Source organism: Mytilus edulis, chromosome 6 (genome assembly GCF_963676685.1).
Source record: "Mytilus edulis chromosome 6, xbMytEdul2.2, whole genome shotgun sequence".
NCBI classification, from domain to species: Eukaryota; Metazoa; Mollusca; class Bivalvia; order Mytilida; family Mytilidae; genus Mytilus; species Mytilus edulis.
Genome location: NC_092349.1, coordinates 91,112,297 through 91,135,484, shown reverse-complemented (window position 1 = coordinate 91,135,484; position 23,188 = coordinate 91,112,297). Strand labels below are relative to the sequence as shown.

General features: G+C 33.0%; 2 protein-coding genes across 2 annotated transcripts in view; one reads left to right on the top strand and one right to left on the bottom strand.

The window, feature by feature from the left end:
• Positions 1 to 699: 699 nt before the first annotated feature.
• Positions 700 to 23,188, bottom strand: part of LOC139528883 (uncharacterized) — a 35,614-nt gene continuing 13,125 nt past the window's right edge. The window contains exons 2-7 of the mRNA XM_071325118.1: positions 13,591 to 13,676; positions 12,676 to 12,993; positions 7,511 to 7,626; positions 7,035 to 7,209; positions 3,237 to 3,359; positions 700 to 797 (exon numbers count right to left, since the gene is read on the bottom strand). Coding sequence (XP_071181219.1) covers positions 757 to 797; positions 3,237 to 3,359; positions 7,035 to 7,209; positions 7,511 to 7,626; positions 12,676 to 12,993; positions 13,591 to 13,676 — 859 coding nt within the window. The 3' untranslated portion in view covers positions 700 to 756. The remainder of the gene's footprint in view (positions 798 to 3,236; positions 3,360 to 7,034; positions 7,210 to 7,510; positions 7,627 to 12,675; positions 12,994 to 13,590; positions 13,677 to 23,188) is intronic.
• Positions 10,782 to 12,008, top strand: LOC139528881 (uncharacterized). Its single transcript, XM_071325116.1, has 2 exons — positions 10,782 to 10,918; positions 11,201 to 12,008. The coding sequence occupies exons 1-2, from the start codon at positions 10,792 to 10,794 to the stop codon at positions 11,893 to 11,895; spliced, it is 822 nt and encodes a 273-aa protein (XP_071181217.1). The 5' UTR covers positions 10,782 to 10,791; the 3' UTR covers positions 11,896 to 12,008.

The window sequence follows — 23,188 nt, the reverse complement described above, 5'->3', positions numbered from 1 at the left end:
GCAAATTGTACCAGTAGGGGTGCAAAATTAGTACCCATTGAAATATCGACCGTCTGTTTTAATAGCAATTCTCCTAATTCAACACCTAATTGTCGATCAAAATGTTTTTTAATACATCATCTTTAGTATATTTTCAGTATGGTTCTTTACAAAATTAGAATCTTATAACCCAAAACAAGAAATTTGTATCAACGATTCCCATTTATATAGACAAAAACTCTTTTTAATAAGATGGTTAAGTCGATCCTTCAACTGAGCATGGGGAATAGTAGTGTATAGCGTAGAATTATAAAAAGTTTTAATGTTGCTGCAAAATTGCAGATTGTTAGTTGATCTTTAGAATGTTTAAGAGTCCACATCTGTTTTTTTACCACTGGTTATATATAACTCATAACAATATTTTTGAATGCCATCTTTTATTGTAGAAAGAATAGTTGTCGGCACTTAGAAAGATGTTTAGTTAAACGTCTTCATGATCCTGCTATGATAGTTGTATATTGACGATGCACATTAGCAATCCTGCAGTTTTGATTTCACATCTTTAGCACTATTTACAATTTTATAAAATTTGGTCCACATAATCTCCCTGCAAAATGAAACAAAATGTTGTTTTAAAAAATAGGGGTTTTAGGTTAGCAACGTCATTACCTCCCCAGTAACTGTATCGTATGCCCTTAAAATTGGAGCTCATCAACACGGATTTTTATAATAGACAATTCTTTATGCAATACATTTAAATAAACAATGTTTTAACATTTACCTATGATTTTCAGTTGTTCTTCCACCAGATGAGGGTACTGAAATAAAACCAAAAAAAAATGTTATGGTTATGAAATATTTCTACAAAGACTACAATTTTGCTTAATTCCACGTAACGAAAAAACATTATTTTTTTTTTTTGCAGCTTTGATATCATTGTATGTTTCAACCTTTAACTGGAGTTAGAAACTAGGAATACTTATTATTACAATTTATAATGTTATAAATCAATTTGTTTTATGTGTTTGACATGAGTATTTTTTCTCCGTGACCTGTTTTTTTGTTTGTAAAATACAACCATAAATATGATAAAACACCTTATTTTCTATATTAAATGAAAATTCTTACGCATCAAAATTCGCACATTTGAATAAAGATCTAGACCAATTGTTTTCTGGTGTTTCAAAATGCAAGATGGAGGAAGACACCCTACCTACCTGAAGATATTGTTTAAGTGACATTTGCTGTAATAAATGTTTGTATCTCCCCCATGGACTGGTATCTCTTTACTTGTCCTGGTTTGGTTTTATTCATGTACGCTCAAAGTTTATATTATGTCTTAGAATTATGGAGCAGTGAAATTGGTCTGATATTATTATAAACTATGTAAACAATACTGTGCAATTAAAGATTTCTAGCTATTGCTGATACTGTGCAATTAAAAATGTCTTGCTACTGCACAATACTTAATATAATAATTTTGGATCCTCATTTGGACCAACTTGAAAACTGGGCCCATAATAAAAAATCGAAGTACATGTTTAGATTCAGCATATCAAAGAAGCCCAAGAATTCAATTGTTGTTAAAATCAAACTTAGTTTAATTTTGGACCCTTTGGACTTTAAGGTAGACCAATTTAAAAATAAACTCATCATAGTTACCAGGACTTTAATTAAGTATATACGCCAAACGCGCGTTTCGTCTACAAAAGACCCATCAGTGACGCTCGAATCCAAAAAAGTAAAAAAGAAAAACGAAAGGCCAAATAAAGTACGAAGTTGAAGAGCATTGAGAACCAAAATTCCTAAAAGTTTTGCCAAATACAGCTAAGGTAATCTATGCCTGAGGTAGAAAAGCCTTAGTATTTCAAAAAAATCCAAAATTTGTAAACAGTAAATTTATATATAAAACCATATCAATGACAATTCATGTCAGCACAAATAGTGCTGACTACTGGGCTTGTGATACCCTCGGGGAAATCAATCTCCACCATCAGTGGCATCGACCCAGTGGTTGTAAATAAACTGGACCAACAATTAAGAATCTACATACACAGTAGAGAACCCCAATTATTCAATTTTTGATGAAATCAAACAAAGTTTAATTTTGGACCCTTTGGTCCCCTTATTCCTAAACTTTTGGGACCAAAACTTCCAAATTCAATCCCATCTTCCTTTAATGGTCATAAACCTTGTGTTTAAATTTCATAGAATTCTATTTACTTATACTAAAGTTATGGTGCGTAAACCAAGAAAAATGATTATTTGGGCTCCTTTTTTTGCCCCTAATTCCTAAACTGTTGTGACTTCAACTCTTAAAAACGATCCCAACCTTCCTTTTGTGGTCATAAACCTTGTGTTAACATTTCATAGATTTCCATTTACTTATAATTATACTAAAGTTATAGTGCGAAAACCAAATGTCTGCGGTCGTATAAAAACAGAATATTTTTGTTTGATTCAATTTTTTCCAACTTTGCCACATAAGTAAAGGCAACTCAAATGTAAGAGCAGATAACTCAGTTAAAACAAGTGAAACTGCGAGCTACTGCTCACTGATGATACCCCCGCCGCAAGTGGATAATATTAATTGTGTAAAAATATCCAAGTGTTCGGTAAACAGGAAGTTGTCGAGTGATGAATCTGAAAACGCATCACAAGGTATAGCTGACTTATATTAACCCTTAAACCAAATTTCAGAAATCCTTGTATTATAGTTCATGAGAAAAATGTGACGAAAAATATTCATGGGACGGACGGACTGACTGACAGACTGACGGACTGACGGACTGATGAACTGATGGACTGACGGACTGATGGAAGGACGTTCAAGTAAGTGGAAAACAATTGAAAAGGGGCACTATGTAGATCGTGATCCGATTTGTGTTTTTTCTTATCGGAAATTGTAATAATAGAGCTAACTATATTTCATCTCAAAACTCTTTTGGTGTAGTTTTCGTTATATGGCAGAACTTTAGGTTTTCAATGCATAATCTATACGAAATCTGTCAATTTTGCACAACCTGTAGCGTGGAAAAAAGCCCTGTGTCCCATTGTTATTTAAAAAATAAAAACATGAAATAAACTACATTTTGGTAAATTATTAACAAATTCTATGGATTATAATTTAGACACTCAATCTACCTTAATCCGAGTGCAGAGGTGTCGCCCTATGACTAAATGCAATTAACGCCACACGATGCACTAGATTTTCATTTCAACTATATAAAGGTCAACATTTAATAGTAACAACTTACAACATGACTCTAGGCTTCCTTTCAATTTCTTTTTCAACAAAAAAATGCCCACAACTGCGACCGTGACTACTAATAACGATCCAATGATAACTGCTACAATATTTGCCTTGGACTCAGATGAAACTTCAAATAAATAATTATCCGTTACAGTTTAAACTATAGGAATATTTTTAACAAATCATATTTTTTTATCGAATGTTTGAACATCGACTGAAGGATATCTATAAGTGAAAAGGTTTATACATAAAACATACTTAAAAAAGAAAGAAGAATGGTTAGTTTTGTTCGTCATAATTGTTGTTTTTTGTGTGAATTTTATTTGATTTTGCATTAACATCAAATAAAATTCACAACTCACAATCTTAACTTTGAAAATTTAAAATCCCTTTATTGAAGATAAGCAGTATGATATATATTTTCACAGAAGCTTTAAATGGGTTGTAACCTACAGAATAACTTGTCTGGCTGGTTATTGGTTTTTTTTTATGAAACTGTTCTAGAAATATGTATATCTGTAATGCCATTTTCCCGTTTTTTAAAGTCATTTTCCAATCAGAAAATAAAGTTCACAAAACAAATATTCATAGGATATGTTCAACAGGTTTCAACATGCAACACATCCTATTAACATCTACACCCCAACGTTCGAGTAATTTTATAGATCAAACACTAAAGACACTTTTTCGTTTGATACTAGTCTACGTTATATAAAAGATGATATGGAATTCCTAACCCACAAACAAAGACAGTTCCCTAAAATTTGTTTATTGTCGATTTATAAAACTTATAAAACTTGTATGTATGTGATTGTACCAAGTCAGGAGTCTGTTTTAAATTTAGTGATTGTCGTTTGTTTATGTCTTACATATTTGTAGTTCGTTTATGTATTTTTTGTACAAACATTAGGCCGTTAGTTTTCTCGTTTGAACTGTTTTGTCATTTTTGAAGGCCGAACGGTGACCTATAGTTGTTATTTTCTGTGTCAATTAGTATCGTGTGGATAGTTGTCTCCTTTATTGGCAATCATACCACATCTTTTTTATAATGACAAATGAATAATGTAAGACAGAAATAAGATGTTGGATTAAGGAGAAACGGAATGTATAAGAGAGCAGAAATGAGAAAAAAAGAACAACATTGAACCACTAAACTAGTTCTTGAAGATATAAAAAAAGAAGATGTGGTATGATCGCCAATGAGACAACTATCCACAAAAGACCAAAATTACACAAACATTAACAACTATGGGTCACCGTACGGCCTGCGACAACGAGCAAAGCCCATACCGCATAGTTAGCTATAAAAGGCCCCGATAAGACAATGTAAAACAATTCAAACGAGAAAACTAACGGCCTTATTTATGTTAAAAAATGAACGAAATACAAATATGTAACACATAAACAAACGACAATCACTGAATTACAGGCTCCTGACTTGGGACAGGCACAAACATAAATAATGTGGCGGGGTTAAACATGTTAGCGGCATCCCAACCCTCCCCTAACATGTGACAGTGGTTTAACAGTACAACATAAGAACGAACTATAAAAATCAGTTGAAAAAGGCTTAACTCATCAAATAGACAAAAAATACAAGTGAACGTGGCCGGGTACTTATACATTCCGACACAAAAAGACACAATGAACAGATCTGAGAGTACTCGCAATTATCTGACAGCTAGTTCAAAGCCACAAACAACTAATAAAAAATCATGCCTCTAAGACTAAACAATCAATCCGTACACATCCAACAATGGATTTAGTGTAAAGACGTCATAAACAGCCAGAGAAAAACATGACCTTGTGCAATGCCAAGTTACAGGTATTGACAGATTGTAGATCCATGAAAATGTATATGTATATAACATACTAGTAATATTTAGTTAGCTTTTAATCTACTGATAACAACATCAATATTTATACCAATAAAATAGGTAACCTTTTAGAATAAGTTTATTTAAAGGAGCAGCAAGTTTACATGGATCATTTCTAAATTTCAGGGCACGGTTAACAACATTTCCGTAAAAATGAGGATGTGCTATCCCGTTTGAAATACGTTTTCTACAGGTACAACCAAACTTCAAAACTTAATCTTTATATCTATGAAAAAATTTAGTAAAGTTTTTAAGTAATTTATGATAACGATATCCCTGGTTGAATAATTTACCAGTAATAGATAGGTTGCGTTCGTTAAAATCAAAAACTCATATTGACCCTCTTTTGGAATATTTGCCATAGATGTTAGAAGGTGTGGTATGAGCAATTTGTAAAAGTAAACTATGAAGGTCCCCGCAAGGCTTTCAATACAAAGCCCTTGAGTCACACCGAATGGCAAGCTATAAAGGACTCCAATAATGACAAGTGTATAACAATTCAAACAGGAAAACCAACGGTCTTATACAAAAACGAGAACCGAATAACGCGTATGAACCATATTAACACACGACAACCACTGATCATCAAGTTCAATGTTTACTTTCCACGTTCAAGTAAGTGGAAAACAATTGAAAAGGGGCACTATGTAGATGCTATATGCCTTTAGACCAACTAAACAATTGCTACTAGTTGGCGTCTGTCGTCGTTTGGCGTCACCTGTAGTAGTAAGTTGGCAAGGTAAACTCATTAAAAATGTATTTGTACTAACTAGTCCTTCAATGGCAATATTGTGTTTTCCCAATTTCTTGTATTTTATATATTTTACACATTATAAAGGAAACTGCAAACTGCAACAATGAGAATAATCGGCAGTAAAAGAACCACAAAAATGCAAGAAAGACTTTAACATTTGGGCCACTCTTTCAGAAGTAATTGCTTTTACATGTCATTTTTTAAATACATTTTTGGTATTTGTTTGGTCGTTATCTCCAAAAGTTAAAAAGATAGGTAAAAACTGTAAACAGAGATATTACCTTCAATATTAAAAAAAAATTACCAGAATCATTGTCATGATGTACATTATATATCAAATATTAAGTCAATATCTTCAACCTATCTTCAATGACATGGTACCAGTCTTGTATTACAACTCCAGTTTCCGATGGATGAAAACAAAAAAGTCAATTTGTTTCTGAATTTTTTTCTGTACTCAATTTTTTCTTTTCGATTATAGGTTTATGCTGAATTGAAACATATATATAGATTTTAAAAAATCTTGCATATTTTTAGGGATATCAATCCAGGAAACTGGAAGGATATCATGTTTACTGGAAGTGGTATGGCCTAGTAAAAACAGCAAACAGAAAGTAGAAAAAAGAAAAAAGATTTGAGGGTTACGTAACTTTTTATTCTTCGTACATGACCCACTTTTGTTTCGATTAAATCACAATTTCACATTAGTATGAACATGATTTTTTTTTCTATGTAACATTTTTTATTTTTTTTATTTTCAAAGATCAGCTGTTTAGCATGTAAGCCTATGGAACAATCAATCACAAGACTGCAACCGCATACTGCAAAAACATTCAACTCATTTTTTTCAGTCTTTTTATGGTTTTTGTCATCTTATCAACCGAGTGTTGTAACATGTTAACGAAATTAAGATTGTAAGTCTTAAACTTATCCCCGAAATTGAAAATAAAACGGGAATTAACAACTTTTTATCGGTATTTGCAGATCTTAATACTGATATAATTGGCCAAACTCGCCATACACCTTTCTAAACAGATTCGTGCGAATAATATGTGTGAATTATTTAAAACAATTAAAACAAAAAGAGCCAAAAACAAATAGCGTACTTCTTTTAATACAACAATTATATTACCAGGAGAACATTTGAAACTTATGTTATAAATCTAATCACCTGAGCAAACATCAACCAGTTGAATGATATGGAGCTCGTAGTCACCATAACGGCATGTCACATTTACAAATCCTCTGCAAATGTCTGTGCTGTATGTCACTTCAATATTTGTATTAAAGAATATGGAAGAGCCGTTCGTACTATTTATTCTCATGCCTTCAGAAAGATTATTTCCCTAAAAAAATCATTTCCAGACTTTATAAATATAGTGAGAATGAACATAAAAAGTAAATGACACACCAGTTAGACAATAAACAAGACAATTATCAATGCATAGCTGACTTGTATTTCACGCGTCAATAGGAAAAAGTGTTATTGATGAAACGACATCATATGCAAGATATTTGTAATAATGCTTTTAGTTTCATCCATTCAACCATTAGGCTACTTCGTGTTCAAATAAAATGTTAAAATTGATTAGATATTTTGCATTTGACAAAAGCTATTGTACAATAAATTTATGAAATATTAAATACCTCGAATATCCCAGAGCATAACGGTTCAGGATAACCATTTTCAATCTTGACTGTCCCAGATAATGTTCTTTCAATTAAGCTGAAATTATACTTCATATCTTTTTCCTTAGGTCTTGCTGTAATGCATATGTATATTTGTATATTTGTCTGTTAACAAAATTTAAATGCAAAACTGATCTTTACTAGTATAACTACTGTTACAAGACAAAAAGATGTTTAATTCGATTTAATTTAGAGTTTTTGTGTTTTAACATTTGTTTAACGCCACTTTTAAGCACTGTTTTGGGGCTATTTCGTGATGGCCAGATTTTATTGGTGGATAAAGCCGGAATGCCAGGAGAAAAACCAGCAACCTTCGATAGGAAATCTGACAATCGAGTCAATTAAGATTGTAGTCGAGTGCACCTGCACAAGCTGAGTTCGAACTTTAATGATTATGTACCCTTCTGTTGATTCAAGGCTAAACATGGAAATGTTATAGAAAATCCACAGCCTTTATCCTTGTACTATCATATTTGGCAATTTGATGACTGATAGATATAGGAAAATTGCATGCAGTGCTGGCATTGATTTCCTAAAAACAAGTTTATTGATGTAGTTATTGGTTAAAACAAATAAAAATATGGACCAAATCAAGTACACCTTTTAGGGTGCGCTCGACTGTAGTGACTCAGAGGTATTTTGGATAAATGATATCGGATATGTTCCTTACGTCGTAACTACAATCCCCTTCCCTTTCATGAATGTGACCTACCGAATTAGACTATTTACCGGATTTGATATCACACAAGCAACACGACGGGTGCCACATGTGGAGCAGGATCTGCCTACCCTTCCGGAGCACCTGAGATCACCCCTATATTTTGGTGGGGTTCGTGTTGTTTATTGTTTGGTTTTTCTATGTTGTGTCATGTGTATTATTGTTTGTCTGTTTGTCTTTTCATTTTTAGCCATGGCGTTGTCAGTTTGTTTTAGATTTATGAGTTTGACTGTCCCTTTTGGTATCTTTCGTCCCTCTTTTATTCATTATATCTGTAGTTTTGATACAATTGATGTTTGAAAAATTCGTACAAAAATGGCTATAAAAGGGCTCATAAGCCTTAAGCCTCAGTGTTTACTGGCTAGTAATCACCACAGTCACTACTTAGACTCACAAACAAAACTAACACCTCTACATTCGTAATGTGCCAGTCCCGTTGTCGTTTTTCGCGTTAGTCAATTTTATATATTGGTAAATTGTTTTAATATTAAATTAAATTTTCCCCAATTGAATTGTTTCTTAATTTTTCAAGTTGAGGCTTTTATAACTATACGATTTCATTGTTGAAAGCCTTTTGGTTGCCTTCAGTTAGTTACATTTACTACATTTTAATTCTATAAAATATCTTATCGAGATGAAAACGTATCGCTTTGATTATCTATTCCGTGTTCCAATGAGAACATCTAGCATAATTTGTCATGTTTTATGTGGGTTGAAGCAAATTAATCTGCATTAAAGTAAGAAAACTTCTGATATATATATATATATATATATATATATATATCAGTCTAAAGATTTGCACAACGGTACTGATATAAGATGTTATAATACGAAAATGTTGTTATTAAATCGTGTTGACAAATATTTCGGCTCAACAAATGGCATTCTTCAAGTGTCACAAGTTTTAACAATATTGTAAACGATTTAATAACAACATTTTTGTATTATAACATCTTTTATTAATTAACTGGAGCTTATTTGACTAAATACGAGTAAAACTGCCAAATCGATAATTTTGTCCTATAAGGCCAATACGGATTTTTCCGTATTGGCCCGGGTTTAGCAAGCCCAATATTAGCATATTCGATTAGCTCTAGACTAATCGGTTGAAATCCCGATAACTCTAGAGAACTACGGCTAGTGTCGTCTGACAGGAGAAAATGACAACAAAACGATGGAGCAATAGCTCTATAAAAAATATAGATGATGCGATGGATGCGTTAGTTGAAGACTATTTTCACTACGACGATTTATCTAATAGGGAGGCAGAGTACATCAAGAGAAATCTCGCGGATGTCAATGGGGAAGGAAATTTGATTCTGGAAGAAGTTGTTTCAGCGAATTTCAACTTCCCAAATGAAATTCTGCAGGACATTGAAAATGCACAGAATCATGAGATTGACGAATCAGACAAAGAAAATAGCTCGAGTAGCAAGAGGTTTCGCTCTGTCACTGATGAAGACACTGACTCTTTTCTAGCTTTAAGTGTTAACAAGAACACAAAAACTAAAACAAAGAGTGACTTGAAAGTGATGCTGGATTTTTTCATATCTGTTGGAGAAATGCGTGATTCAGTGGAAATACCTGCCAAAGACTTGGACAGTCTGTTATCAAGATTTTTTCTTGGAGTCCTGAAGAAAAATGGTGACGAATATGAGCCTGACTCTTTATCCTCTATGTTCAACAGCTTGGATAGACATTTGAAGGACTCAAAAAGTATTATAAGGTACGATTATTTTCATGTAGATTATTTGATATCTGTGAGACATGTAACTCCCTTGTCTTGATATAGCATGATAGCCTTTGCATTATTCTGTCAAGCATTATGACTCGAATATTCAGTGCCAATATTTTAATTTTAGCCTTGTGTCATTTTTTTTTGGTAAAAACTATATATATCATCTGGGTCAATGTGGTTTTGATGATCTTAAGCTTGTGTACAATGAATATTCCTTGGTTTCTCTTTGCTATAAGTATAAAACATGTACATACAAAAATTACATGTCAGATATTATGCATATCTTTTCTTTAATGTTTCAGTATTAAAAAGGATCCTGAGTTCAACCACACAAGACGGGTATTAGAAGCGAAGCGAAAGGCATTAAAGTCATTGGGCAAGGGCAGTAAGCCAAACAGAGCTGAACCTTTGACGACTGAGGAAATCCAAATCTTGAGGGAGAAAGGCGTTATTGGAACACGTAAGTTTAAAAAAAATGTTGTATTCCAGCGTGTCAGTCAGTAACTTTTAATTAAACATTTTTCTAATCTTGTGGCAAACAAATTATTTTATTTCCTTGTCGCCCTCTATCCATCCCTGATTATTAAATGGTTGTTCTAATAAAAAATGTTTAAAATACACATAAGGTCTTGAACAATGAGAGTGTCTCCAGAGGTCTTTTGCATTTTGATACAGTATTTGTCCTTTAAATACTATTTTAAGTTGGATATTTACATTAAGATACATGTATTTTAGTTAAGTTCTTTTTTTTTCTTTTTCCAGAAAACCCTGATGCATAACTGAATGCTGTGTTTTTTAAATAATGCAACATACTTTGGTCTACGAGGTCGACAAGACCATGTTAACATGACATGGGGAGATGTCAAGTTAAAAGCTACATCTGATGGAAAGGAGTATTTGGAATTTAATGGTGAGATTATGTTATGATTTCCATCATTTAAATAGTTGATATTTTAAATCTTTTAGAAATCACAGAATATATACTTCTGTGGATAATGGATGTACATGTACAACAGTCCTGACAAAAGTTGGTAATTTGTGCTTTTAAGGATATTAACCATTGTTTTATATTTATCAAAACAAATCTTATTTACTATGCAATACATGTTTTTTGTTATATAAAAGTGAAAGTTTTGTACAGACAGGAAGGATAATTCTTCTTTAAATATTGACATAAGCATACTTTTTTCAGAAAGAAGCACCAAAACCCGTAGTGGAGCAAAAAGCAGGGATTTCCGGGATATTACGCCAAAGATTTTCGGGGAAGGAGGAAGTAATTGCCCTATTCATGTTTACAAGGAATACAAACGGCATAGACCTCAAGACACATTAACTGATGAACATAGATTTTATTTGAGGCCTTTAGATAATAAACATGAGGAAATATGGTACACTCGCCAAACCATAGGCAAAGATAAATTAGGTAAAATGGTAAAAAATATGGCAGAAAAAGGAGATCTTCAAGGAAGAAAGGTTAATCATTCGGGACGTAAAACTTTTGCTACCACACTACTTCAAAATGGTAGACCTGCCAATGAAGTTGCTCAATTAGGAGGCTGGAAAGGCATTAGTACCTTAACTCATTATTCAGTACCGTCTATTGAACAACAGCAACAAGCTTCTCACACAATATCTAAGGTCATGTTGCCGAACTCAGATTTACAGACGACATCAGATTCAGAGGAACCTTGTGAACTTTCAAACTCAAATACATTAGTTCATAATAATTTAAATGCAAATGTATCAAATACAAATAATCAAACTGCTAACAAACATGACAACCCAATGGCCATGTTTGCAGGTGCAACTATAACAGGTGGTGTTTTCAATATTAACATATACTCAGGGGAAAGAAAGAATACTATAAACTGCAGCCAAGAGCTTTAATCTGAAAACTAGATAAAAACATGTTTTTTACTTGTTGTGTTTATTTACTGTTGATTATTTAATAAAATTGTTACTATTTTATTGTTTTGATTAAAATCCTCAATTTTCATTGATACATATTCAAATCACTACTATTGAAGTCCTGAATGTCAGATTTTCACACTATTTTCAATCTTCATATTGGCCCGGCTAGAGTTCATATTGGACTGGTTAATTAATAAAGGTATCATTGCGTAACAATTTTCATATTGGCTTAGTTATAGGTCCTCGGGCAGCCATATTGGCCTTCGGCTTCGCCTCAGGCCAATATGGTACCCTCGGACCTATAACTAAGCCAATATGAAAATTGTTACGCAATAATACCATAATATCAGTACCGTTGTGCAAATCTTTAGACTGATATAATTTTTTCCTTATCTGCATAGTATCGCCTATTCTAGACAATCCGGTACATAGTAAATTTGCTGGTTGGTCGTTTTTATAGACTTATATATATATATATATATATATATGAAATGTGTGTTAGTATAGTTTATAAGGTAGACAAATCCAACAGAATGGAACGGCCATCAAACACATGTTTTTCATCCAAATCCTGCAAAGAGTTTGTTGACATTTTAAGTACAGGAAGAGGCTTGTTACAATGCATTTGACCTCACCCCATACGTGCTCTTTTAAAATGGCTGTTAATATTTCCAACCAAACGTTCCGGTTTGTTGAATGCATAGAATCATCTGATGAAAAAAGGATGTGAAATCAAACTTTATCAAAGTTACTTACAAATGAAGTCTTTGTCGTTTAGCAGAAGGTTGTCTGCATACGAATGGAATCCAAAATCGCATCTGTAGACTCGATTTACATCAGCTGAATTTAACCGTTTTATTGTCAAATTGTATATCATTTCTGTTGCATCATATTTAACAGTTATTCCATATTTTTCATCATCTGTTGGTATTTGGTCGGAGGCTATTGTTTCTCCATTGGGTATTCTAATCCATGACATTGGCGCTGAAGTTTCCTCTGTCTTGATTGTGCATTCAAGGTCAATATTTCCACCAAAATATGCAGGCTTAGTCATTAATTTCCAATAAACCACTTCTGTGTAACATTAATTTATTATTGAACATTGCATATGATAACATGGACACCGACACATGTACAAATTATTCTCCAATGGTAATATTTTGACGAAGAGTTTTTTCAAGCGACTTTTTTTTTAATTAAAAGAAGATAATATAGTATACATGCCTTCATATAAGAACAACTGAGATGTGTAGAATAACAGTTAAACACTGAACAATGCTTCAAATGTAGTCAAAAAGTTGACACAAAATCGGTAAGGACGAAACTGTTTACACGAGAATGAACGTACATAGTCGTTTTATTACCAATTTTGTTAATGACAGAATCAAATCATTATAAAAAGAGCATCTGGAAAAAAAAGATCGAACAATCGAATGAGTTACACCAGAATTTACATTGTTGTTTTCAACGCGATGTTGAGCAAATAAAGCTTTTTGCCAGAAGTTTTGAACAAAAGCAAATCCAAGAATCGTGTAATATTGCGGGTATAAATATCGGCAAAATCTAACATATCTAACACAATTTGTCATGCAAATTGTATCAGGTTTTAAGAAAGAGATGCGCCGTGACAAAAATCTCTTTAATTATAGTCTGAATTTTTAAAATACTTACGATTTGTATCTGAGTTGTTTCCTTGTGCTGTTTGTGATAGAACGATGACAATGATCAAGATAACTGTGGTAGAATTAAATATTGACCTGCAAAAATTATTTTTGAGATATTGAGATCAGACGTGGCACGGTACTTGTCTATCCCAAATTCATGTATTTGGTTTTCATGTTATATTTGTTATTCTCGTGGTGTTTTGTCTGATGCTTGGTCCGTTTATGTGTGTGTTACGTTTCGGTGTTATGTCGTTGTTCTCCTCTTATATTTAATGCGTTTCCCTTCGTTTTAGTTTGTTACCCCGATTTTGTTTTTTTTTCCTGGATTTATGAGTTTTGAACAGCGGTATACTACTGTTGCCTTTATTTATACGAATAGAACAAAAAATGAATATAATTATTATAATTAATTGCATTTTTACAGAGTTTTAAAAGTATATTGTTAAGGAGACTCGAAGGTACAAAAATTTCAGAAAACAAATAAAAATATTTGTTATCATTACAAATTTTATTTCTTACTTTATTAGCTGTTATTTTATTATATGGTACAAAAAACATCCGAAAAAATAATTTCGTTTTGTCCCCAGATGACTTTAATAAACAGCTGCGCCATGAGCGCATGATACGCCCGACGTCTTATGTGGAAGTCTTATGCAATAATCATAAATAGTTTATGAGAAAGTTTTAAGCAATAACCATATATTGTTTTAGAGACACGGCGGGACATGTGAAAACCCCCACCCTGTTTTTTTTACAAAAACTAAATATTACCAAAATAAAATTTTTAATCAAAACCAAAAAGTATACAGATCTTTAGATTAATATATCAAAGAAGTGTGTAAAGTTTTAAGCAATAATCATAACTTATTTTTGAGATACGACGCGACATGTAAAAAACCCTCCCCTGTTTTACAAAATACTCAATAACTCAAAAATAAAATTTTGAATAATCACCAAAAAGTATACAGATCTTTAGATTAATAGAAAAAAGAAGTGTGTAAAGTTTTAAGCAATAATCATAAATTGTTTTTGAGATATGGCGCGACATGTAAAAAAAACCTCCCCCTTTTTTACAAAATACTCAATAACTCAAAAATGAAATTTTGAATCATCACCAAAAAGTATACAGATATTGAGATTAATATAACTAAGAAGTGTTTAAAGTTTTAAGCAATAATCATAAATAGTTTTTGAGATATGGCGCGACATGTAAAAAAAAACCTCCCCCTTTTTTACAAAATACTCAATAACACAAAAATGAAATTTTGAATCATCACCAAAAAGTATACAGATATTGAGATTAATATAACTAAGAAGTGTTTAAAGTTTTAAGTCTTAATCAAGAATCGTTTTTGAGATACAGTGCGACATGTGAAAAAAACACACCCCTGTTTTAGTTATAAAGTGCCGTAACTCAAAAAGTTTAAATTTTATTTTCACCAAAAAGTATACAGATCATTTGACCATCATAAGAAACAACTATTTTAAGTTTCATGAAATTTGGATGAGTCGTTCTCAAGTGACGGTGCGACATGTTTACGCCGGACAGACGGACAGACGGACAGACGGACGGACAGACAGACAGACAGACGGACGGACACCGGACATTTGTATACCATAATACGTCCCGTCAAAATTTTGACGGGCGTATAAAAATGTATGTGTCATTGAAAAAGCTCGAAATTATCTCCCTTTGGTCCAAACATGCCAACTTGTATCATTTAAATTGAAATATCTTTTTTAACTCATCGGTGACCTATATTTTTTATAATTTTTTTTAAATAAGCTGTTTTTAAACTAAACTATTGTAGAATTTGACCGATTTCTGTAATTCAGTTCTTTTTCATTATTTCGATATAACCTGTTTCTCTTATAAATTGAACAGAAAAAAAGGTACTTAAAATTACAGCTTTATTCGGAAGTGACCCTATAGTTGGCTCCTCCCAAAAGTATTACGTCGTTCGTTCATCTGTAAACTTCTCACATTTCAAAAATAATACTGATAAACACTTGTAAATAAGAACAAAAAAACAAACACAATATAAATTTCAAAAAATACGAAAGATAGTGAGTTGTACAAGTTATTATCTTTTTATCCACAAAATGTGTACAGGTTATTACTTGTACAATTATATTTATACAAGTAACAACCTGTATGATGGCATCATACGAGAAATTACTTGTATGAAAATTTTGTACAAGTTATAACCTGTACAAAATAATAAAATGTACACGACATATATATATATATATATATTCAAGAGTCTATCTAAAAATGAGGGTAAATTATATATGGCCTTCCAAATACCGTTTCGATCCCTAACATCACTGAAGAGACATTTATTGTCGAAATCTGGATCTGGTGTACAAAAAAAATATTGACACCTTATGGTTGTGGCATAACATCGTGGGCACAAGTAATTTTGTTTCTGTTTAGTATTAAATTTATATTAAGATCCATTTTGTTACATCTTGTGATCAATTTTATTTGGCAATGGCAGTCATCACTGAAGAGACATGTATTGTCGAAATGCGCATTTGGTGCAAGAAAATTGGTACCGTTAATGTTTTTATACGTGTACATGTAAAACAAATTTCGTTGTAGAAGGATCTAAAAACAGCACAAACAACATTTTCCAAAAGACCAAAAAAGTGAAAAAGTATATTTAAACAAAACGCATTTGACTAACAGGTCGAACAACTGATGTTCTTAAACCCTGCTGACTGCCATTGGCGATTCCCAAATAAAATTGATCACAAGATGTAACAAAATGGATCTTAATATAAATTTAATACTAAACAGAAAAACGATAAACTTGTGACCAAGATGTCATGCCACAAACACAAGGTGTCAATATTTTTTTTGTACACCAGATCTAGATTTCAACAATATATGTCTCTTCAGTGATGTTAGGGATCGAAACGGTATTTGGAAGGCCATATAATTTACCCTCAATTTCAGATCGACTCTTAAAATTTTAAGAGTCAATATAGGATGAACGGATCGTGTAACCCGGAAGGAAAATATGATACAAGCCCAAACAAAAAAATATAAACGAGTCTAAATAAAAAACTACGTTCAAACCTATGATTGCGTTGGATAACTAGATGCTCTAAAGAGCCTGTGTCGCTCACCTTGGTCTATGTGACTATTAAACAAAGGAAGCAGATGGATTCATCACAAAATTGTATTTTGGTGATGGTGATGTGTTTGTACATTTTACTTTACTGAACATCATTGCTCCTTACAATTATCTCTATCTTTAATGAACTTGGCCCAGTAGTTTCAGTGGAAAATGTTAGTAAAAATTTACAAATTTTATAAAAATTGTTGAAAATTGACTATAAAGGACAATAACTCCTTAGGGGGTCAATTGACCATTTCGGTCATGTTGACTTATTTGTTAATCTTACTTTGCTGAACATTATTGCTGTTTACAGTTTATCTCTATCTATAATAATATTCAAGATAATCAGCAACCATATGCTCCGCAGGGCGTAGCTTTATACGACCGCAGAGGTTGAACCCTGAACGGTTGGGGCAAGTATGGACACAACATTCAAGCTGGATTCAGCTCTAAATTTGGATTGTGATTAAATAGTTGACACAGCATAGGTTTCTGACACAGAATGAATGTGTTCTAATGAACTTAAAATTTTTGTTTTCTCTTAGAGCAATTCACTATGCTGTTGAATATTAATCCTCTCAAAACAAGAATGTGTCCTCAGTACACGAATGCCCCACTCGCACTATCATTTTCCATGTTCAGTGGACCGTGAAATTGGGGTAAAAACTCTAATTTGGCATTAAAATTAGAAAGATCATATCATAGGGGACATGTGTACTAAGTTTGAAGTCGATTAGACTTAAACTTCATCAAAAACTACCTTGACCAAAAACTTTAACCTGAAGCGGGACAAACGGACGGACGAACGGACGGACGAACGAACAGACGGACGGACGGACAGACGGACGCATAGACCAGAAAACATAATGCCCCTCTACTATCGTAGGTGGGGCATAAAAATGTTTGAAGAAATTTTCTTTTTTATTTATGAAATTTCAAATGAGAAAAATTGAACCCAATTTTTTTAATCACATCCCCCTTTCCCTTATTCCAAAACTAATCTCAATTAAAATTTCTAATGGAGTTTGCAACAATAACTACTCATTTAAATACATCATAAAATATTAAGATGTAAAAAAAACTGCTTGTTATCACTGAATGTTATTTATTATAATTTATCAGTTGGTAGTAAAAAGTGAATATACATTGTATATTGTATATAACAAAGATTTAAGTTGATTCTGGACAAAGAAAGATAACTCCAATTAAAAAAAAATCTTGCTATTGCACAATATTTTGCAATTAGATATTTCTTGCTTACTATTCTGGACAAAGAAAGATAACTCTAATTAAAAAAAAAATTGCTATTTCACAATATTGTGCAATTAGATATTTCTTGCCATTGCGCAATACTGTGCAATTGAAAAGACTTGCTATTGCACAACACTTAATATAATAATTTTAGATCCTGATTTGGACCAACTTGAAAACTGGGCCCATAATAAAAAATCTAAGTACATTTTTGGATTCAGCATATCAAAGAACCCCAAGATTTCAATTTTTGTTGAAATCAGACTAAGTTTAATTTTGGACCCTTTGGACTTTAGTGTAGACCAATTTGAAAACAGGACCAAAAATGAAGAATCTACATACACAGTTAGATTTGGTATATCAAAGAACCCCATTTATTCAATTTTTGATGAAATCAAACAAAGTTTAATTTTGGACCCTGATTTGGACCAACTTGAAAACTGGGCCAATAATCAAGAATCTAAGTACATTTTTAGATTCAGCATATCAAAGAACCTAACTGATTCATTTTTTGTCAAAATCAAACTAAGTTTAATTTTGGACCCTTTGGACCTTAATGTAGACCAATTTGAAAACGGGATCAAAAGTTAAGAATCTACATACACAGTCATGACAGTTAGATTCGGCATATCAAAGAACCCCAATTATTCAATTTTGATGAAATCAAACAAAGTTTAATTTTGGACCCTTTGGGCCCCTTATTCTGTTGGGACCAAAACTCCCAAAATCAATACCAACCTTCCTTTTATGGTCATAAACCTTGTGTTTAAATTTCATAGATTTCTATTTACTTATACTAACGTTATGGTGCGAAAACCAAGAAAAATGCTTATTTGGGTCCCTTTCTGGCCCCTAATTCCTAAACTGTTGGGACCTAAACTCCCAAAATCAATACCGACCTTCCTTTTGTAGTCATTAACATTGTGTTTAAATTTCATTGATTTCTATTTACTTAAACTAAAGTTATTGTGCGAAAACCAAGAATAATGCTTATTTGGGCCCTTTTTTGGCCCCTAATTCCTAAACTTTTGAAACCTAAACTCCCAAAATCAATCCCAACCGTTCTTTTGTGGTCATAAACCTTGTGTCAAAATTTCATAGATTTCTATTTACTTAAACTAAAGTTATAGTGCGAAAACCAAGAAAATGCTTATTTGGGCCCTTTTTGGCCCCTAATTCCTAAAATGTTGGGACCAAAACTCCCAAAATCAATACCAACCTTCCTTTTGTGGTCATAAACCTTGTGTTAAAATTTCATAGATTTCCATTCACTTTTACTAAAGTTAGAGTGCGAAAACTAAAAGTATTCGGACGCCGGACGACGACGACGACGACGACGACGCCGACGCCAACGTGATAGCAATATACGACGAAAAAATTTTCAAATTTTGCGGTCGTATAAAAAACTGCAAAATTTCCATAAAATTACCAATTCAGGGGAAGCAATCCAACAACGGGTTGTCCGATTGGTCTGAAAATTTTAAGGCAGATAGATCTTGACCTGATAAACAATTTTACCCCATGTCAGATTTGCTCTAAATGCTTTGGTTTTTTTATTTATAAGCCAAAAACTGCATTTTACCCCTATGTTCTATTTTTAGCCATGGCGGCCATCTTGGTAGGTTGGCCGGGTCACCGGACACATTTTTTTAACTAAATACCCAAATGATGATTGTGGCCAAGTTTGGTTTAATTTGGCCCAGTAGTTTCAGAGGAGAAGGTTTTTGTAAAAGTTAACGACGACGACGGACGACGACGACGGACGACGGACGCAAAGTGATGGGAAAAGCTCACTTGGCCCTTCGGGCCAGGTGAGCTAAAACCCGCAATTTTCATACGTATGCATGTAAAACAAATTTCGTTGTAGAAGGGTCTAAAAACAGCACAAACAACATTTTCCAAAAGACCAAAAAAGTGAACCAGATGCTCCGCAGGGCGCAGCTTTATACGACCGCAGAGGTTGAACCCTGAACGGTTGGGGCAAGTATGGACACAACATTCAAGCGGGATTCAGCTCTAAATTTTGATTGTGATTAAATAGTTGACACAGCATAGGTTTCGGACACAGAATGAATGTGGTCTAATGAACTTAAAATATTTTTTTTGCCTTTGAGCAATTCACTATGCTGTTGAAAGAAATTTTCTTTTTATTTATGAAATCTGAAATGAGAAAAATTTACCCCCCCCCCCCCCCCATTTTTTTCACATCCCCCTTTCCCTTTTTCCAAAACTGATCTCAATTCAAATTTCTTATGGAGTTTGCAACAATAACTACTCATTTAAATACATCATAAAATATTAAAATGTAACAAAAGGTGCTTGTTATCACTGAATGGTAAAGATTGTTTTAATTTATCAGTTGGTAGTAAAAGTGAATATACATTGTATATTGTATAAAACAATGATTTAAGTTGATTTAACTACTATTATGGACAAAGAAAGATAACTCCAATCAATTGAAAATTTCTTGCTATTGCACAATATTGTCAATTAGATATTTCTTGCTATTGCGCAATACTGTGCAATGGAAAATATATTTGCTATTCCACAATACTGTACAATTGAAGATTTCTTGCTATTGCACAATACTGAGCAATTGAAAATTTCTTGCTATTACACAATACTGTGCAATTGAAAATTTCTTGCTATTGCTGAATACTGTGCAATTGAAAAATTTCTTTCTATTGCACAATACTTAATATAATAATTTTGGATCCTGATTTGAACCAACTTGAAAACTGGGCCAATAAACAAAATCTAAGTACATTTTTAGATTCAGCATATCGAAGAACCCCAAGGATTTAATTTTTGTTAAAATCAAACTTAGTTTAATTTTGGACCCTTTGGACTTTTTCATTGATTTCTATTTACTAATACTAAAGTTATTGTGCGAAAACCAAGAATAATGCTTATTTGGGCCCTTTTTGGCCCCTAATTCCTAAACTGTTTGAACTAAAACTCCCAAAATCAATCCCAACCTTCCTTTAGTGGTCATAAACCTTGTGTCAAAATTTCATAGATTGATTTCTATTTACTTAAACTAAAGTTATAGTGCGAAAACCAAGAAAATGCTTATTTGGGCCCTTTTTGGCCCCTAATTCCTAAAATGTTGGGACCAAAACTCCCAAAATCAATCCCAACCTTCCTTATGTGGTCATAAACCTTGTGTTAAAATTTCTCACTTTTACAAAAGTTAGAGTGCGAAAAGTATTCGGACGACGCCGGACGACGACGCAGGACGACGACGACGCCAACGTGATAGCAATATACGACGAAAAATTAAAATTTTTGCGGTCGTATAAAAAGTATATTTAAACAAAACGCATTTGACTAACAGGTCGAACAACTGATGTTCTTAAACCCTGCTGACTGCCATTGGCGATTGCCAAATAAAATTGATCACGAGATGTAACAAAATGGATCTTAATATAAATTTAATACTAAACAGAAAAACGATAAATTTGTGACATATACAAGGTATAATTTGCAGTTGTCACTACACACAGGCCGACATATACATATATTTATTTACAGTGATTGTTTGCTTCTAAAAATAGATTAGCATCCTGCAATTATACTGAAGAGATGAGTAGATGATTATTTCTGTACACTAAAAATAAATACTTCGTGAATTGTATCAGAGATCCTTGTTCAATTCCTACAAGCAGAAAACACCTCCCGAAACGAAAGCTTATTTTAATAAGCTAGAGTTGAGGAGGGGATAGGTTCTCTGCACAATGCTAGGCGGTGTTGTAGAAGTTAGAAAAAAAGTACAGGTTCCAGCCCCGGCGCCGGGGAGGAAGTTACGAATCAAATCTACTCCAACATCGTTAGGTTGATTTTCTAGGCACTTTATACATATTCTAAGGCCTGGTATTTCTTAATCATAAGAAATCCGATGGACAAGGTATAATTTGCAGTTGTCACTACACACAGGCAGACATATACATATATTTATTTACAGTAATTGTATGCTTTTAAAAATAGATTAGCATCCTGCAATTATACTGAAGAGATGCGTAGATGATCATTTCTGTACACTAAAAATAAATACTTCGTGTATTGTATCAGAGATCCTTGTTTAATTCCTACAAGCAGGAAACACCTCCCGAAACGAAAGCATATTATAATAAGCTAGAGTTAGAGGAGGGGATAAGGTCCCTGCACAATGCTAGGCGGTGTTGTCGTAGAAGTTAGAAAAAAAGTACAGGTTCCAGCCCCGGCGCCGTGGAGGAAGTTACGAATCAAATCTACTCTAACATCGTTATGTTGATTTTCTAGGCACTTTATATATATATATATATATATATATATATATATATATATATATATATATATATATATATATATATACTAGAACACACCCGTGATATCACGGGTCCGTGACTGAATTAAAGTATATAACTATGCGCAAGCCTTATTTTAGTATTAGTATTGTTATCTGATAAAGTCATGCCGATTATAAGATACACAGTTTTTCTCTGCTTTCAAGTCTTTCTGTTTGAACCCGTCGAACTGAAACAATAATATTTATTATTTGGAAAACAAAAGGTCCTGGAATGGAGTATTTTTTAATCAACAGCATTGTCCTATATAAGTTATAAATAAAGTAGAATTCTTTGCTTCGCTGTTTTACGTCATGCCCACTAACAAATTGAAAACTGTACCTCTAGTCCAGATTTTTAGTATTCGTATTGTTATCTTAGAAAGTCTTACTAATTAAGATACTACAATAGGTAACAATTTGACAATTTAGTAGTGTCAACCCTGTGGTTACGACCCGTGTATATTGCATATTAATCCTGAATACAACGTTTGGTGGTGCGCCTGTCAGATGCGGAACGTACAGATAAGGTAATAGGTAACAGGTGAATATACTATTGGTATCGGTAGCGGACTCGACCCGGAACTTCTTAATTATTGGCAATATTAATTACGTGGAAAACAAAAGGGCCTGGAGTGGTGTAATTTTTAATCTACACCTTTGTACTATATAAGTTATATATAAAGTTGAATTCTGTGATTCGTCGTTTTTACGTGATGACGGCTGACAAATTGGACCTCGTAATTTTAGTATTATAGATATATATATACAACTCGTCTAAACATCAACCCAACAATGTTAGATCTGTAAATTTGCTTTCGCAAATTTTTGGTTCTTCCCTCGCCGGGATTCGAACCCATGCTACTGTGATATCGTGACACCAAATCGCCTGCACTGCAGCC

Excerpts from the sequence above, each read along its gene's own strand:
- LOC139528881 (XM_071325116.1), top strand. The coding sequence starts at position 10,792 with ATGCTGTGTTTTTTAAATAATGCAACATACTTTGGTCTACGAGGTCGA. Across the intron at positions 10,919-11,200 it reads GGAGTATTTGGAATTTAATG|AAAGAAGCACCAAAACCCGT; the intron begins GTGAGATTATGT and ends TACTTTTTTCAG.